This window comes from Schistocerca nitens, chromosome 1 (assembly GCF_023898315.1).
Source record: "Schistocerca nitens isolate TAMUIC-IGC-003100 chromosome 1, iqSchNite1.1, whole genome shotgun sequence".
In the NCBI taxonomy this organism is placed as follows: Eukaryota; Metazoa; Arthropoda; class Insecta; order Orthoptera; family Acrididae; genus Schistocerca; species Schistocerca nitens.
The window spans coordinates 641,552,257-641,571,413 of record NC_064614.1 but is presented as its reverse complement, the minus strand read 5'-3'; the positions used below and the strand labels follow the sequence as shown (position 1 = coordinate 641,571,413).

The window sequence follows — 19,157 nt, the reverse complement described above, 5'->3', positions numbered from 1 at the left end:
TCATTCATTTACCAAGGAAACACAATAAAAAAGTGTATTAGATACCTAAGTTTTTTAAAGTATTACTGATGTAGAATGCAGTAATCACATTAACACATACATCTGAATATTTTAAGTCAATCCAACGAAAATTTTTGTACCCCTGTGTCTCATTCTGTTTTCTCAACATCTACGTTTTCCGTCACATCACTTATATTTACACTATCCACAGTACTGTTCCCCTTCAATATACACTCATGTTCAGGAAAAAACAGAACACCTTGAACAACTAGAGATACGACGTTCATGTTCAAAGGACAAGTACGTTAGTATGTTCTACAGAAATGATTAGCATTTGAACCACGTCAGATTGTGGGTTTATGGTGAACATCAATATCGCGACGCAACACCAACTGCCGGTAAAATGTGCCTGCGGCTCTCGTCGTCGCTATAAATCGAATGTAATGGATCAGTGTGACTTGAGCAGACGTACAGGATGCCTCGCAGATGTATGAGCGAGCTGTACTGCCAAATCAGTGAGTTTGAAAAGGGTGCATTAATAGCAAGAAAGAACGTGAGGTATCCATCCGGAAAATTGCTGCTCGTGTGGGACGAAGTGTTTAGGCAGTGCAATAGCTGTGTGCAGAATGGTTCACGGGAGGATACGACGAGACTGATCAGGTCGCACCACACAAACCACTCCTGAGAAGATCGACGCCCCATCCGAATGGTATTGCAGGACAGATCTGCGTCCTCCTCGGCTGTGGCGCAACAGTGGAACAGTGTAACGCATCGTACACTATCAGGAGTGACTGTCCGTTGCCGTTTATTACGGTATGGGTAACGTGCGCGTCGTCCGCCGCCAACCTTTTGTGAATGTGCAGAAACATGCTAGACGGCAATGGTGTATGGAACGACGTTACTGGGGACAGGAATGGCATCATGTTCTGTTTGTTTGAAAATGACTGAATGTGCACAAGACATACAGCGCCAGCTCGAGGCCTTGTGGTGTGCGGTGCTATTGGGTACAATTAACAACGAAAGGTGGTGCATGTCCAGGGCTCTGTGACCACAGTGACCAAAGTGAATGACCTCCTGCGACCCGTAGCCATACCGTTTCTACGCAGTTTTTCAGCAAGACAATGCACTGCCACATTTTGTTCGAAATTACTAAAAGCGTGATTATTAATAATTGTGAACTGCTGAAAGTGGACGGTAATTGGTAAGTCTTTAGGATTACTGCTGACAGTATTTTGGTTTGGGCAACTTCTGAATTTATAAACCAAATGTTTTGATTGCTGATGTGTAATGGTTGCCGTCTCTGTTTAAGGTTGGACGTTATGTTCGCTCCCCAGAGCCTTTGAATTTATTTGGTTACTATTCTTTGATGGGACTGGGAAAGGGATGTGCGCCCTGTTCCACGCTCCGAGATACGAAAGATTGGGTTCGTGGCTATCCATGGGACGACGTAATTGTGTAAATCACATACTGTGAAATTCTGGTATTCATTCGTTGTCTTACGTAGACCTTAGGTAGTCGTTAGGATAAATATAGTATGTTAAAACTGTTTGCTCAACCTACCTTGCATTCGCGAAATTACTTTCAGTGTATACCTGTTGAAGTTTTCTGTTTTCTTACGAATTTTCTAAAGCCAAAGAGATACATACATTTGTTTCTGTGGAGTGTCTGAATATTGACTTTGCCTTTGCTTACGCGTGTTTAAATTAAGCTTTTATTGCTTCTATGTGGATGTAAGGAATGGAAGCCAGATAATTCCTGTATATGAATACTTGATGTTTTGTGATGAGATTGGTCTGTTAATTTATGAAGTTTCATTAATTGTGCATAGTGGATTGTTTGGAGACAGTACGTTGTTTTGATGTTGTTGATACAAAATGAGAAATAAAAATTTTTGTATGTCCATCCTTGTGATTTGTTGTCTGGGAGGTTTAGGCAGTTCACTTACGTAAGAACATGAAACACCTACAGCCGTCGTATCAACCTGACAGCTGATGTTTGGAGAGACAACATTGCCGTTATAGGTAGTCTTCGAAAACTAGTTTAGGTGTTGGCCACTGATGTATTATGTATATGGGTGGTGATAACACCCTCAGCATCTGGTAAGGCTTCAAGATGGTGCACTGAAACGCTGAAACTGGTAGACATACAATGAATAACATCATAAGGACGGCTGTAGGTGTTCCATTTTCTTGCAGAAATAAAAACTGGCACGTGTTAAAATTAAATAAAATGTTATTTAACGTGTACCAGTAGCTTACCGCTCCCAACCCAACCGCTGCCCTACTGCCTCAGAGATAAATGCAGACGCCGGCCAAGAAGGCAGGTTGCGCTGTTGTATTTGAGTAGGAAGGAATGCAGTGCCGGTCGTGGTCAGAACATTGTTCTGCGTCACTGTGAGTGCATTATTCGGAGCTAATGAAGTCGAATGTGGGCAGATTGTTGGTGCTCATATGGTCGATGCTTCCGTAACCAAGACAGCCGAATTGTTAGGTGTTCTAAGAGGCACCGTACCGGAGATTTATACGGCATTGTGGGAAAGCGGGAAAACATCATGCATCAAGTCACAACGCGGACGGAAATGTATGTTGAGTGATGGAGACAGACGGTCACTGAAGACAACTGTGATGAAAAGTAAGAGGGCGACAACACCAAACGTCACTGCAGGACAGAATGTCGCAATATCAAACTCTGTCAGCACCAAAACAACAAGAAGAGAGCTCCATAAGCTGGGAAGGGCAGGACGAGCTGGAATTCCAAAACAACTCCTCATCAGCGATGCAAATGCTCGTAACAGGAAAACATGGCACCGAAGTCATAAAACCGGAGCTATGGAGGAATGAATGAACGTCATTTGTTCGGATGAGTGTTATTTCACACTGTTTTCAACTTGTTAACAAGTTTATCTTCCAAAAGTGAAACATGATGGCGTTTCGGTGATGATTTGGGCAGTCATAACGTGGTAGTCCATGGGCCCCATGGGTGGTCTGCAAGGTCTCATTACTGTCAATGATTGCGTTACCGTGCTGGCTGATCAGGTCCAATCCGAGGTACAGTGTTTGTTCCACAGTGGTGATGCTGTGTTCCTAAAGGACAGGCCCCGTGTTTACACGGATCGCATCGTCCAGGACTGGTTTTGTGAGCACAAGGATGAATCGTGGCACCGTGGCCACCACAGTCCCCAGATGTCAGTGTCACTGAGCCTTTGTGGTCCACTATTGAGGGAGAATAATGCAGGACCTGCTTTTATCCATTCCGAAACGACTGGAAGCTGTTATGAGTGCCGACGGTTTTCCTACAACGTATTAGGTATGGTAATGGGTTGTGTTTTTGGTTCTCAGGTATTTTTGTCCACACCCTGCACCAAGGGATAGTATTTCACATTTGTAAAACCTTAAGTTCTCCGAGAAATGTTTGTAATTTCAGAAATAGACTGTAGCACATATAACGTAAAAGCCATTACTAAAAAATGGAAAAAGAAAATGTAATAAACTTCTGGTGGTTTGCTACATTCGGAAATCCAAAAAGTGTTCCATAGTACAATATCCAAACGTATATCAGAAGATACGTTTGCCACTGTACACTTGCAATATCGAAAACCACAATCAGAGCATGAATATTGCTGTTGACTTGCCAGCACTGGAGTCAGCTTGACAGTGATCCCTTGCTGGTGCCGTGAGGCGTAAACTTTCTTGCAGAATACGACCGCAGGATTACGCGAGCGACCTGGAAGGAGTGCATGCTGGAGAAGACGAGCGGCACCGAGCCAGCTGTCGGGGACAGTACCTGTTTACGGACGACCTGGTAGATGTGCGCGTAGAAGAAGGCGAGCAGCAATACGGGCGCCACGATGGTGGCGAAGTAGACGAAGACGAGGTAGCCGTGGTCCATGATCTCGTCGAAGACGCAGCGCGCGTCCTGCCCGGCGCCCTGGTGCCACCCCAGCACCGGAAGCAGACCCACCACCAGACCAGCGGCCCAGCACGCGCAGATTATACCTGCCGGAAGAAGCCGCCGTAAACACACTTCAAATCCAAGCAGTCCGTATTTGTTTTGTGCCATATTTTGCAAGGTAGAGTAAATGCACAGCAAGGAAAAAAGAAAAAAAAACGACATACCACGAAGCAATGGGACGGCAATCGGTAGATGTACATGTACAGACAAACAAATGATTATAATCTGAGAAAACTTCGTTGATTTATTCGAGAGAAATAGCTAACACAAACTGAGCAAGTCACTAATGCGCTGTTCCACTTCTAGCCCTTATGCGAGCTGCTCTTAGCCAAGTAGCTCATCCAATGGCCTCACAAGGACTGAGTACACACCGGCTTGCCAGAAGCACTCGGCTGACCTGGACGGTGGCCCATCACAGTGCTAGCAAGGATTCTACTAAAAGACAAAAAAGGCACTCTACGAAGGAATTACCCAAATGGAACGGAAATCGGTAGATGTGATGTACATGTACAGTCAAACAAATTATTACAATTTCAGAAAAATTGTATGATTTATTCAAGAGAACGAACTTCGCGAACTGAGCAAGTCAACAACGTTTTGGTTCATCTCTGACCCTTATAGAGGCAGTTACTCGGCTTGACATTGATTAAAACAGTTATTCGATGTCCTCTTGAGGAATATCGTGCAAAGTTCTTCCAACTGGAGTGTCAGATCGTCAAAATTCCGAACTGGCTGGAGGGTCCTGCCCATAACGATCCTAACGTTATCAATTGGGGAGAGACCCGACGACATTGAGGCCAAGGTAACGTTTGTCAAGCACGAAGACAAGCAGCAGAAGCTCTCGCCGTCTGCAGGTGGGCATTATCGTGCTGAAATGTATGCCGAGGATGGATTGTCAAGAAAGGCCACAAAACGAAACCTAGAATATCGTCGACGTACCGCTGTTCTGTAAGGGAGCCTCGGATGACAACCAAAGGGTCCCGCTATGAAAAGAAATGGCACCCCAGACCACCGCTACTGGTTTTCGGACAATATGATGGGCATAGGCGCATTGCTATTCCACCGCTATCTGGGAAGTTTCCAGACAATTCTTCTCTGGTCTTCAAGGCTCAGTTTGAAACGGAACGCATCACTGAAGACAATTCTACTCCAGTCAATGAGAATCTACGACGAAGACGTGTCTGCAGACGCCGCTGACAGATGTGGGGTTCCAACCTGGCTGGCACCCTCCATATGGCCCGATAACCAGGGCTGATTGTCTGCGGAGCCATTTCATTTCATAGCAGTATTCTTTGGTTGTCACCGTGGCACTCTTGGGCACAGCAGTACGTCGACAATATTGTACGTTCCATTTTTTCTCCTTCATGGAAAGTCATCTTGGGCTTACATTTCATCAAGCTACTGCTTGTCTTCGTTCTTATCAAACCTTACCTTGTCCAGCAAGATCGCCGGAACTCTCCCAGATTGAGAACTTTTGTAGCATTTTGGATAGGGCCTCCCAACTAGCTTGGGATTTTGACGATCCAACGCGCCAATCGGACAGAATGTGGCATGATATCCCTCAGGAGGGCACCCAACAGCTCCATCAGCCAATGGCATGTCGAATAACTCCTTGCACAAAGGCCAGTGGTGGACCAATGCGGTATTCACTTGTTCAATTTATGAACAATTTATTATCCCATTTTTCTGAAACTGTAATCATGTTTTAAATGTTTTAAAACGACCTGTTGGTATTTATTTCATTATTTAGGTGATTTGGAATGCTTTCAAAGTATGAAGCGCAATCAGTCTCTTATTTGTGTTGTTTATTTAGTGGGATAAGAAAAATTAAACTATTTGTGCTATTTTACACGTAAAAAGTTGAAACACTGCCCACGACGTATGGCTGACTTCTTACCGAGGCAGAATTACAAGTTTACTCAGGATTTAAATGAACTGCATGGGGAAATTCGCTACAGAGACAGATGATGTAAGTGTGCAAATATGCGTGAAACATCTAACATCTATTACATATATCTGAAACATTTATATTTGTGAAATATATTTGGAATATGCGTCTGCTGGCGAAACTGCGACAAAATAATTGTCCAGCTCCAGTAGCAACAGTGACCTTATCCAGGATTTTGACAAACAGTTCATTTCTTTCATTTTTTGGCTCTGTAACGAGATCTTTTTACAATAGTTGATATTGACTTGCAGAATGTGTTACAACTAACAGCAGACAAGAATTTAGTCTACTAGCAAAAACAATCTCCTCTCTATCCGAGCAGAGATACAAAGAGGTCAGGGGAAAAAACCGGGTACGGTAGTGTTCCACGCAATTATTTCCTGGAGTTTAGCACGGTCGATGGAGAGGAGCTGTTGATTACATTAAGCTATACAGTTAGTCAGCTAGTTATGAAGCCAACACTGGGAGGGTTGCAAGGTTGGATTTATTGCGATAAAGGTGGTGTCGTTAGTATAGTGGATTACGTACTTTGAAGGGGTGGTTTTGGGGCTTCAGCTTTATGTAAAAGATAAGAGTGCTGAAAGAAGGACCCTTGGAGGAGACCAGTGGTTGTGTGGAAAATACTGGACGTAATCGGCACGTGCCGTCCTCGTCCAATGTATAGGAACCTATCCCCATTCCACCTCCAGCTCTTAAAATGTTCGGAGAAATCCAAATGCTCTAGCATTCATTGCTTCACAACTATGACTGCGACTCATTCACATTCCACTGGCAGTACAAGACACACATATCCAACTTCCTATTCGTAAAACGTTTAGGGACTGGTGTTAACCTCAGAACAACACTGCCCACTAACCTCAGAACGCTAAATGGGGGAAAATGTTACATGGTAAATCTTACTACGCCATATTTTATTAAAAGGAAGTCATAGTTTATAGTTTAAGCACTAGTTCAGCGGTTCCCAACCTTTTTAGCTGTGCTGGCCATCTATTTTGAGAAAAAATTTAGTTGCACAGTAACTAAAAAATACAAATAAAAAAATTTAAAGTCGCACAAATAGGCCACTATATTATTATTATTATTATTATTATTATTATTATTATCATCTGCGTCGAAACCATGGAGGATCACGCAAAGCATTCTGTCTCATTTGAGCATTCTTTCTGATCTTCACGCTTCTCTCATTTTTTTTCTCCATGGAGTTTCTTTTTATCGTCAGTCCACTTTGTCCCTGGTTTCTTTGGGACTTCATTCTTTAACTTAACATTCCTCTTGCATGTATTGTTTCTGTATACGTTTCCGTCTTGAACTTCTGTTGAATCGATTTGTGCTTTTTCCAGGTCAGGTTTAACTTGTGTGATCCATGGTATTCTTGACTTGACCGCTTGTCGGTATGTCAGAATTCTGAATAAAACGTTCTCGGTTTTCAAGCCGCGTCAATTCGAATAAAATCTTCCAGCTTTCGATAGCCGGGACTGGTACGGTTTCTCGCTTATATAGGCATGATGACATCAACAGCAGCCAATCAGATAGACCCAATTTGGGCTGATAATTTTTCTTTCGATTTTGCGTTCTTTCTTCATTATGCTTTCCACATCGCTTTTCGTATGAAGGTTTAGCGTCTCACTTGCATAGAGGATTTCAGGCTTGATTACGGTGTTGCAGCGTCTGATCTTAGTTTGAATGGGTGAGCATTTCTTATTATATACGTCTTGTGTTCTGCCGTAAACTCTCTTCATTTTTTGTAGTCAAGTCTTCTGTGAAATCTTTTCTGCTCTTATACATTCGAAAATTTTACTTAGATATCTGAACAGTTTTGGAAAGAGATCTGATGGCCAACTTTTTCTGCACATTGTTTTAGTATTTATATTTATTTGGCTGCTGTTGCTTCGTTGTCCGAGAGTATGGCCAGGTCGTCTTTGAAAGCTAGTTTTGAGATTCCTATCTTGTCCCGGGATAGCCCTAGATGGTTCGCAGTGTCCTTGGATTTTCAATTATTTTTCCCGTCCCCTCATTATCTGACCAGGTTAAACAATACTGGGGATATTAAGTCGCCCTGACGTACTCCTGTTTTCATCATGAAAGAGAAGGGATTTCACTCATGAATATCGCTTTCGATGTTGAGCCAGGCAATATCTGCTTGATTGGTCGTAGTGTTTTTGGATTGATTCTCTATTCTTCTGAGATGTTGAAGAAGGGTTGTCGGTCAACAGAATCGTATACCTCCTTGAAATTTATGAAACTGCAAATGATTGGAGTATTCATGATATTCATGATAGCCTGGTATTTTAGAATTGTTTTCAGGTTGAAGATTTTTTCTGTGCAATAACGATTGGGGTGGAAACCTGCCTGGAATCCACCAATTTTGTCTTCTAACAGTTCTTGTGTTCTCTGGAGTAAGCACGCTGAGAAAACTTTGCAAGTGACTTGCAGCAAGGAGATTTCTCAGTACCTGTTCACATACGCCCTATCTCCTTTCTTGTGCAGGTGGTGGATAGGTGCACATTTCTACTCTGACACTGAGAGCAATAGACATTGATTTGAGTGGACAGTTTAATAAGCAGCAGCTTATGGGTGGCCCTAATGTTTTCCGTGGAGTACGAATGGAGTTCACGTGTGATATACAAGCTGTTTTTGGAGGCAGTACATGGCTGAACTTGGCTGTTGTTTGGGGCAATCATGCTGATTATGATGGCCTTGAAGCTTTTCCTGGTGTTAACATCCTGGCTTGGAATATTTGGAGTATATCAGAGAGTACAGGATTACTTGCTTAAGTTCTGTATGGGACCACTGTTCCAGATAAGCTATTTGCTTTGTCTACGAGAAGAAACGAGAAGCTCAATGCAGACGAATATCTTTTTATTTGGGCCAAAGTGGCAATGGTAATTGTAAAATAAAGATTAATTGTGACTGTATGTTCTATAACAGACATTTATCATGCCGCGTTACTACATGAGGAGAAGACGTCCTCGTCTAAAAGTTTATAAAGCTGTAGATGATATCGAATTAAATGCTCAATCTGTAAGCGGTCATTTTTTTTTTTACACGGCCCTTGAGTGTTTTGTGGAGCTGTATTCAATTTTACTCTGGATAATATTGCTGAGAATGATCATGGAAATGGTTGGGTGACAGAAATTTTTCTGTTTTTCTGATGGTTGTAATTATTTACGTAAGTTCCTGTAAAGACTTTGGTCCGAGGTTCTTTAGTAGTTCTGCAATGATGCTATCTTCGCCGTATATCTTGTTGTTTTTTGATTTAAATGTATGTTTGTGGATCTCTTCACATCTTCACATCTTGATTCTGGGTGAATGGAGCTGGAGTCCTGTGTTGGGAATCTTCTTTCAGGTTCGGGCAACTAAGAAGAACAGAGAAATAACGTTATAATTCTTTACTGTTCTCTTGATTAGTTAATGCGAGTTTATCACACCGTTTTCTGAACTATTAGTTTTGATGTACGTACCTCCCTTACGAAATTCCCGTAGAATTCCCTTGTGTTATGGTTGCGGACATTTTGCTCTATAGCGTGCAGTTACTTGCACCCGTGGTCCAGGGGTAGCCGGCACGGTAGCTCAGCGTGTTCGGCCAGAGGGCTGCTTGCCCTTTGTAATAAAAAAAAAACTGAATAAAGGAATCAACGATCAACTTGAACGGATATCTTGTGACGTCCGCCCAGACCAAACGCAACGGAAAAAAGGGTAACGTCTTTGATTCATAATCAAAATGTCTTCGGTCCTGGGTTCGAATCCCGCCGCTGTTTAAATTTTGATTAATGATTAGCATTGGCGACCGAAGACTTCCGGCATAAGACGTCACCGTCATTCTGCCAACAGCCGTGTCAAAGAGGGCGGAGGAGCGGACAGAGGTTCAGAGCACTCTCTTGTCCTGGGGGAGGGAAACTGCCCCTAAAGGTGGAAGAATCAGCAATGATCAACGGCATGAGGATGCAGAAGGCAATGGAAACCACTGTATTAAAGACACGTGGGTGTATACACAGGACATGTGGACTGTAACTGAAGAAGTGTCATGATGATCTATCTATTGGCAAAAGATTCGGGAATAGTCCTCCCATTCGGATCTCCGGGAGGGGACTGCCGAGGAAGAGGTTACCATGAGAAAAACATTGAATAAGCAACGGAAAGATAACGTTCTACGAGAAGGGGCGTGGAATGTCAGAAGCTTGAACGTGTTAGGGAAACTAGAAAATCTGAAAAGGAAAGTGCAAAGGCTCAATTTAGATATAGTAGGGGTCAGAGAAGTGAAGTGGAAAGAAGACAAGGATTTACGGTCAGATGAGTATAGTGTAATATCAACAGCAGCAGAATTTGGTATAACGGGAGTAGGATTCATGAATAGGAAGATAGGGCACAGAGTGTGCTACTGTGAACAGTTCAGTGACAGGTTTCTTCTTATCAAAAACGACAGAAAACCAACACCGAAAACGATAGTTCAGGTATACATGCCGACGTCACAAGCTGAAGATAAAGAGAAAGTGTGTGAGGATATTGAAAGGGTAATACGGTGTGTAAAGGGGGGTGAAAATCTAATAGTCCTGAGTGACTGGAATGCAGTTGTAGGGCAAAGATTAGAAGAAAACGTTACAGGAGAATATGGGCTTGGCACAATGAATGAGAGAGGGGAAAGACTAATTGAGTTCTGTAACAAGTTTCAGCTAGTATTAGCGAATACCTTGTTCAAGAATCACAAGAGGAGGAGGTATACTTGGAAAAGGCCGGGAGATACGGGAAGATTTCAGTTCGATTACATCATCGTCAGACAGAGATTCCGAAATCAGATACTGGATTGTAAGGCGTACCCAGGAGCAGATATAGACTCAGATCACAATATAGTAGTGATGAAGTTTAAGAGACAATCAATACGCAACGAAGTGTGATACAAAAGTACTAAGGAATGACGAGATACGATTGAAGTTCTCTAAGGCTTAGATACAGTAATAAGGAATAGCTCAGTACGCTGTACATTTGAAGATGAATAGACATCTCTAAAAGGGGCCATCACAGAAGTTGGGAAGGAAAACATAAGTTCAAAGAAGGTAACTGCGTAGAAACCATGGGTAACAGAAGAAACACTTCTTCAGTTGATTGATGAAAGGAGAAAGTACAAAAATGTTCCGGGAAACTTAGAAGTAGAGGAATACTAGTCGCTGAGGAATGAAATAAATAGGAAGTGCAGGGAAGCTACGACGAAACGGCTGCAGGAAAAATGTGAAAACATCGAAGAAGAAATGATTGTTGGAAGGACACACTCAGCTTACAGTAAAGTAAAAACAACCTTCGGCGACATGAAAAGGAAGGGTGATAACATTAATAGTGCAACGGGAATTCCACTGTTAAATGCAGAGGAGAGAGCAGATAGGTGAAAAGAATACTTTGAAAGCCTCTATGAGGGTGAAGATTTTTCAGATGCAATAGAAGAAGAAACAGGAGTCGATTTAGAACAGATAGGGGATACAGTATTAGAATCAGAATTTAAGAGAGCTTTGGAGGACTTAAGATCAAATAATGCAGAAGGCATCGATAACATTCTATCAGAATTTCTAAAATCATTGGGGGAAGTGGCATCAATACGACTATTCACGTTGGTATGTAGAATGTATGAGTCTGGCAATACACCGTCTGACTTTCAGAAAAATATCATCCACACAATTCCGAAGACGGCAAGAGCTGACAAGTGCGAGAATTATCGCACAATCAGCTTAACAGCTCATGCATTCAAGTTGCTTACGAGTATAATATACAGAAGAATGGAAAACAAAATTGAGGATGCGGTAGGTGACGATCAGTTTGGCTTTAGGAAAGGTAAAGGGACGAGAGGGGCGATTCTGACGTTGCGGTTAATAATGGAAGAAACACTAAAGAAAAATCAAGACCCGTTCATAGGATTTGTCGGCCTGGAAGAAGCGTTCGACAATGTAAAATGGAACAAGATGTTCGAAATTCTGAAAAAAGTAGGGGTAAGCTATAGGGAGAGACTGGTCATATAATATACACTCCTGGAAATGGAAAAAAGAACACATTGACACCGGTGTGTCAGACCCACCAACTTGCTCCGGACACTGCGAGAGGGCTGTACAAGCAATGATCACACGCACGGCACAGCGGACACACCAGGAACCGCGGTGTTGGCCGTCGAATAGCGCTAGCTGCGCAGCATTTGTGCACCGCCGCCGTCAGTGTCAGCCAGTTTGCCGTGGCATACGGAGCTCCATCGCAGTCTTTAACACTGGTAGCATGCCGCGACAGCGTGGACGTGAACCGTATGTGCAGTTGACGGACTTTGAGCGAGGGCGTATAGTGGGCATGCGGGAGGCCGGGTGGACGTACCGCCGAATTGCTCAACACGTGGGGCGTGAGGTCTCCACAGTACATCGATGTTGTCGCCAGTGGTCGGCGGAAGGTGCACGTGCCCGTCGACCTGGGACCGGACCGCAGCGACGCACGGATGCACGCCAAGACCGTAGGATCCTACGCAGTGCCGTAGGGGACCGCACCGCCACTTCCCAGCAAATTAGGGACACTGTTGCTCCTGGGGTATCGGCGAGGACCATTCGCAACCGTCTCCATGAAGCTGGGCTACGGTCCCGCACACCGTTAGGCCGTCTTCCGCTCACGCCCCAACATCGTGCAGCCCGCCTCCAGTGGTGTCGCGACAGGCGTGAATGGAGGGACGAATGGAGACGTGTCGTCTTCAGCGATGAGAGTCGCTTCTGCCTTGGTGCCAATGATGGTCGTATGCGTGTTTGGCGCCGTGCAGGTGAGCGCCACAATCAGGACTGCATACGACCGAGGCACACAGGGCCAACACCCGGCATCATGGTGTGGGGAGCGATCTCCTACACTGGCCGTACACCACTGGTGATCGTCGAGGGGACACTGAATAGTGCACGGTACATCCAAACCGTCATCGAACCCATCGTTCTACCATTCCTAGACCGGCAAGGGAACTTGCTGTTCCAACAGGACAATGCACGTCCGCATGTATCCCGTGCCACCCAACGTGCTCTAGAAGGTGTAAGTCAACTACCCTGGCCAGCAAGATCTCCGGATCTGTCCCCCATTGAGCATGTTTGGGACTGGATGAAGCGTCGTCTCACGCGGTCTGCACGTCCAGCACGAACGCTGGTCCAACTGAGGCGCCAGGTGGAAATGGCATGGCAAGCCGTTCCACAGGACTACATCCAGCATCTCTACGATCGTCTCCATGGGAGAATAGCAGCCTGCATTGCTGCGAAAGGTGGATATACACTGTACTAGTGCCGACATTGTGCATGCTCTGTTGCCTGTGTCTATGTGCCTGTGGTTCTGTCAGTGCGATCATGTGATGTATCTGACCCCAGGAATGTGTCAATAAAGTTTCCCCTTCCTGGGACAATGAATTCACGGTGTTCTTATTTCAATTTCCAGGAGTGTATGTACAACAGCCAAGAGGGAATAATAAGAGTGAACGACCAAGAACGAAGTGCTCGTATTAAAAATGGGTGTAAGACAAGGATGTAGCCTTTCGCCCCTACTGTCCAATCTGTAGATCGAGTAAGCAATGATGGAAATAAAAGAAAGGGTCAGGAGTGTGATTAAAATTCAAGGTGAAAGGATATCAATGTTACCATTCGCTGATGACATCGCTATCTTGAGTGAAAGTGAAGAAGAATTACATGATCTGCTGAACGGAATGAACAGTCTAATGAGTACAGAGTATGGGTTGATAGTAAATCGAAGAAAGACGAAGGTAATGAGAAGTAGTAAAATGAGAACAGCGAGAAAGTTAACATCAGAATGGATGGTCACGAAGTAGATTAGGTAAGGAATTCTGCTACTTAGGCGTAAAATAACCAATGATGGACGGAGGAAGGAGGTCATCAAAGCCAGACTAGCAATGACAAAAATGGCGTTCCTGACCAAGAGAAGCCTACTAATATCAAATATCGGCCTTAATTTGAGGAAGAAATTTCTGATAGTGTACGTCTGGAGTACAGCATTGTATGGTAGTGAAACATGGACTGTGGGAAAACCGGAACAGAAGAGAATCGAAGCATTTGATATGTGGTGCTACAGACGAATGTTGAAATTTAGGGTGACTGATAAGGTAAGGAATGAGGAGGTTCTGTGCAGAATCTGAGAGGAAAGGAACATGTGGAAAACACTGATAATGAGAAGGGGTAGGATGACAGGACATCTGTTAAGACATGAGAAAAGAAAAAACAATAAATAAAAAAAGCGTCCAGTTGCTCCTTCATGTACTCTCTCTTGGTCTGTCTAATTAATTTTGTTGCCTGTTTCCTGCACTTGTTAAGACGATATAGGTTTTCCGGAGATTTCTTACTGTTGTATTTTTGGAACTCTTGTATGAGTCTTTCTGTGCATTTTCACACTCTGAGTGCCACCGTGGGTGTTTAGTGTTCTTTTCCGTGGTACCAGTTCTTTGGCGTTTTTGTGATCTTTCTATGGAATTCTTCCCAACTGTTTGCTTGTTGTCTTTATCATTCCTGCTTTATGTTGGATTCTATGATATTTTCATGTATGTTCTTCTCTAATGGATTTACTTCGGTGTAAATTTGATTTTGATTCCAATTAGGTAGTGGTCTGAATCAACATTCACACATCTGCGAACTTGAGACTCATAGATCTGTTTCTGGACTGGGGAGGATGTCGCTACGTGGTCTATTTTGAATTCACCCTTCTGTTGCATATGTGACCTCCGTGTTTTCTGTTTCCGCGGGGATTTCCTGAGGAATGTTGACACAACCTTCAGGCTGTTCTGAGCATAGTTTGAGGAGTGTCATGTCATTTTCATTTCTATAACCGTGTGCGGGAACCTTTCCAACTGCTTTCTGGTGATTTTTTTCTCTGCCGATTTGTTCATTGGAATCACATAGCAAACTTTTTATGACATCTGTGCGTATCTTGGCCGTCAGTGTCTCTAATGTTGCCCAGAATTTCTCTGTTGACTTGGTTTTTATTTTTGTTATTCCCATTCGTGGGCTATGTACGCTGACCATAGTAAATTTCTTGTTTGCGCACTGTAGTCGCATTGCTATTAGTCTGCTGCTTTATGGGGGTGAGTTCTCTGATTGAATTGCTTATCTTTTTGTATATCACAAAGGCCATGCCCGGAAATGGGGTACCCCTGGAGGCTTGTTTTTCTGTCTTTCTGTTGAAAATACGGTAGTTTCCATAATACATTGTGTCCTCGTATGTTATGTGTGTTTCCCGCTGGGCAAGTATCATTATCTTTTGTTTATGGGCCGGCCGCGGTGGTCTAGCGGTTCTAGGCGCTGCAGTCCGGAACCGCGCGACTGCTACGGTCGCAGGTTCGAATCCTGCCTCGGGCGTGGATGTGTGTGATGTCCTTAGGTTAGTTAGATTTAAGTAGTTCTAAGTTCTAGGGGACTGATGACCACAGATGTTAAGTCCCATAGTGCTCAGAGCCATTTTTTTTGTTTATGGAGATGTAGTGATAGGTTATGCAGTTTCCCTGGTAGGATCAGTGTGTTTATGTTGAAGGTTCCAAGAAACGTAGAAGTTTTTTTGTGGAAGTTTCCCGGAGAACTCCGATTTTCTCTGTGATTGCACGAGTCCAAGTTCCCCTGAAACCGAGTTCTTGGCTCGACGGTGGTCACACGGGGTAGTGCAGAGACATGATTCGCCGCCGAACAGATGGCGACGCTGTTCATCACAATCCATGCTTCCCGGTCACGGCACGAATGTAAAAACAACTGTCCGTGTTTTGGTATTAAAGGCAGCCTTCGCACGAGACGGTAATTCCTCTGTCCGGCTGTTGCTAGTCTCCATGCAATGCTGTGGGTGAATTGGTTACCACCAGCGGGATTGTTGTTATTCCTCGCACTAGTCATGGATGCTTGTAGTTCTGTTGGTCCAGTGTTTTCACTGCGAAATTAGAACCAGGGACTGTTAGTTCCTGGAGCAATCATTTGCAGCTGCACCCTGTGGGTGGACAGACGCTGACTAGGAAGCCGCCCACTTTGGATTAGGGGTGGAATAAACCGATAAACTGACCGGTTAAAACTGATACCCGTATTTTAGTTCTGAATAACCGGTATTTTTCGGTATTTGTCTGGTCTCAGTTATAAAACTTTTTTAAAATTTTCTACTAATAACTGAGTAAAAAACGAAATATCAACTAGCTATAGCAGCAGCGTTGAATTTTTTAGAAAGAAACCTTTCTTTAAAAAGGACTAGTTTTAATTCGTAAAATTTTCATTGGCTTGAATATTGCATTATTATAGAAAACCGGAAAAATTATCTGTGCTGTTTTAACAACAACGCCGACAGAAATGAGCATTAGAACTGAGAATTTTGCTGAGACAATAATATTCCTGTCACCATGAGTCGTAGCTTAAGCTATGCCTGTACGTGCAGTGTGCAAGACTTGCCCCCAAGCTGATCTATACTGTCGTCGTCTGACAACAGCTACACTCCTGGAAATGGAAAAAAGAACACGTTGACACCGGTGTGTCAGACCCACCATACTTGCTCCGGACACTGCGAGAGGGCTGTACAAGCAATGATCACACGCACGGCACAGCGGACACACCAGGAACCGCGGTGTTGGCCGTCGAATGGCGCTAGCTGCGCAGCATTTGTGCACCGCCGCCGTCAGTGTCAGCCAGTTTGCCGTGGCATACGGAGCTCCATCGCAGTCTTTAACACTGGTAGCATGCCGCGACAGCGTGGACGTGAACCGTATGTGCAGTTGACGGACTTTGAGCGAGGGCGTATAGTGGGCATGCGGGAGGCCGGGTGGACGTACCGCCGAATTGCTCAACACGTGGGGCGTGAGGTCTCCACAGTACATCGATGTTGTCGCCAGTGGTCGGCGGAAGGTGCACGTGCCCGTCGACCTGGGACCGGACCGCAGCGACGCACGGATGCACGCCAAGACCGTAGGATCCTACGCAGTGCCGTAGGGGACCGCACCGCCATTTCCCAGCAAATTAGGGACACTGTTGCTCCTGGGGTATCGGCGAGGACCATTCGCAACCGTCTGCATGAAGCTGGGCTACGGTCCCGCACACCGTTAGGCCGTCTTCCGCTCACGCCCCAACATCGTGCAGCCCGCCTCCAGTGGTGTCGCGACAGGCGTGAATGGAGGGACGAATGGAGACGTGTCGTCTTCAGCGATGAGAGTCGCTTCTGCCTTGGTGCCAATGATGGTCGTATGCGTGTTTGGCGCCGTGCAGGTGAGCGCCACAATCAGGACTGCATACGACCGAGGCACACAGGGCCAACACCCGGCATCATGGTGTGAGGAGCGATCTCCTACACTGGCCGTACACCACTGGTGATCGTCGAGGGGACACTGAATAGTGCACGGTACATCTAAACCGTCATCGAACCCATCGTTCTACCATTCCTAGACCGGCAAGGGAACTTGCTGTTCCAACAGGACAATGCACGTCCGCATGTATCCCGTGCCACCCAACGTGCTCTAGAAGGTGTAAGTCAACTACCCTGGCCAGCAAGATCTCCGGATCCGTCCCCCATTGAGCATGTTTGGGACTGGATGAAGCGTCGTCTCACGCGGTCTGCACGTCCAGCACGAACGCTGGTCCAACTGAGGCGCCAGGTGGAAATGGCATGGCAAGCCGTTCCACAGGACTACATCCAGCATCTCTACGATCGTCTCCATGGGAGAATAGCAGCCTGCATTGCTGCGAAAGGTGGATATACACTGTACTAGTGCCGACATTGTGCATGCTCTGTTGCCTGTGTCTATGTGCCTGTGGTTCTGTCAGTGTGATCATGTGATGTATCTGACCCCAGGAATGTGTCAATAAAGTTTCCCCTTCCTGGGACAATGAATTCACGGTGTTCTTATTTCAATTTCCAGGAGTGTATATTACGGAATGGCACCATTCCTAGTCCGTAAGTGTTTTACGAAGTGCGCTGTCAATGAAATGTCAGTCTCCATTTGCTTTAAAAGATTAGATACGTGAGGAGCCACGACAAACTTACAACATAATGTAACCAGAAACCTAAAAACTTAACAGTTCATTCACAGTTTACAATAAAAATAGAAAATAGCTGATATCCAGCCTGTGTCTACACAATACACTTTTGTCTGCTTTTAGCTCTTGAAAACGCACAAATTAACACGAAAAATAGTTATTCTGCTTCAGTTTTCATCCTTCGTAATGTCCAAATAGTAGTAGTCAACCACTTTTCGCTTTTTTAGAAAAGCAGCCAAAGGTGGGCCGACTAAGTTTTCTTTTATTTGCCTATGTAACAAAATATTTTGATTCTGTATATCTTGAAACTGAGGGGGGTCAAATATTTCAATTTTGCTCGATTTCTGCGTTACCACAGGAAATAATACGGATAAAAAACCTAAAATCGGTTATTTTAGAAACAGGTTATTTTGAACGGTTTTACCAATATGGTTAAACTGGCGTTGAAAACAACCGATATAACCGAAAACCCGTGATCTCAGCGATAGCACTGTCTCTACTCCGAATAGCGCCGCGCCTGGTTTTGGTGTGCTACTTCTTGGTTCATCCAAATTATTTTACTTTCTCGGTAGATATCATATCTGATGAGCGTTCCCATGTCAGCTAAACATGTGATAACCTGTACTGAAACATTTGGGCACATCGTTTTTAATATCATTGTACGCACACATCTTATTAAGGGTAAATAGTAAACCGTGCTATACAAGAAGGATAAAAAATATTTATTTTTTTATAAAGAAAAGATTGTTATTGTATTCACTATCTCAACTATAAGAAAATTCAAAATAGAGTGGCCAATGTCGAAAACAACTCAATGGCAATCTTGACATTGTTTGTCCCTCACGTGAGAATCAGTATCTGGATTAAAACTACTTAATTTCAACCCGGAATTACTATCTACGTTCAGTCCATTCCAGTATTTATTTTTCAAAAAAGTAATCTTGAAAAGGCTCGTTCATATTGATAGGTTGTCGAAAAGCCGATCAAGTCTATCAGTGCAAATACAAATTGTTGAATACTCTTGCAAAACAATTATCCAGAACGGAATCAACGATGGTCTTTTCAGAAACGATTTTAGCGTCTCATCACATGATATCTCAATTAGTCTTCTTCATGTGATGACATTTTCAATTTTTTAAAGTAATCTTCTACAGAGGGGTTTCTGATCCATTGGATTAGGCCCTACGTATTAGGGACGTAGTTCCTAAACATGAAAAGGCTTAGATGCTGCTCTGAGTCTAGTTAATAATAAATACACAATCACAGTATAAGAC

General features: G+C 44.1%; 1 protein-coding gene across 1 annotated transcript in view; it reads right to left on the bottom strand.

Moving 5' to 3' along the window:
• LOC126192539 (adenosine receptor A2a) overlaps positions 1-18,481 on the bottom strand; it is a 164,117-nt gene extending 145,636 nt beyond the window's left edge. Inside the window, exons 1-2 of the mRNA XM_049932615.1 lie at positions 18,445-18,481; positions 3,724-3,995 (exon numbers count right to left, since the gene is read on the bottom strand). Of these exons, the coding sequence (XP_049788572.1) occupies positions 3,724-3,995; positions 18,445-18,481 (309 nt within the window). The remainder of the gene's footprint in view (positions 1-3,723; positions 3,996-18,444) is intronic.
• Positions 18,482-19,157: the final 676 nt, after the last annotated feature.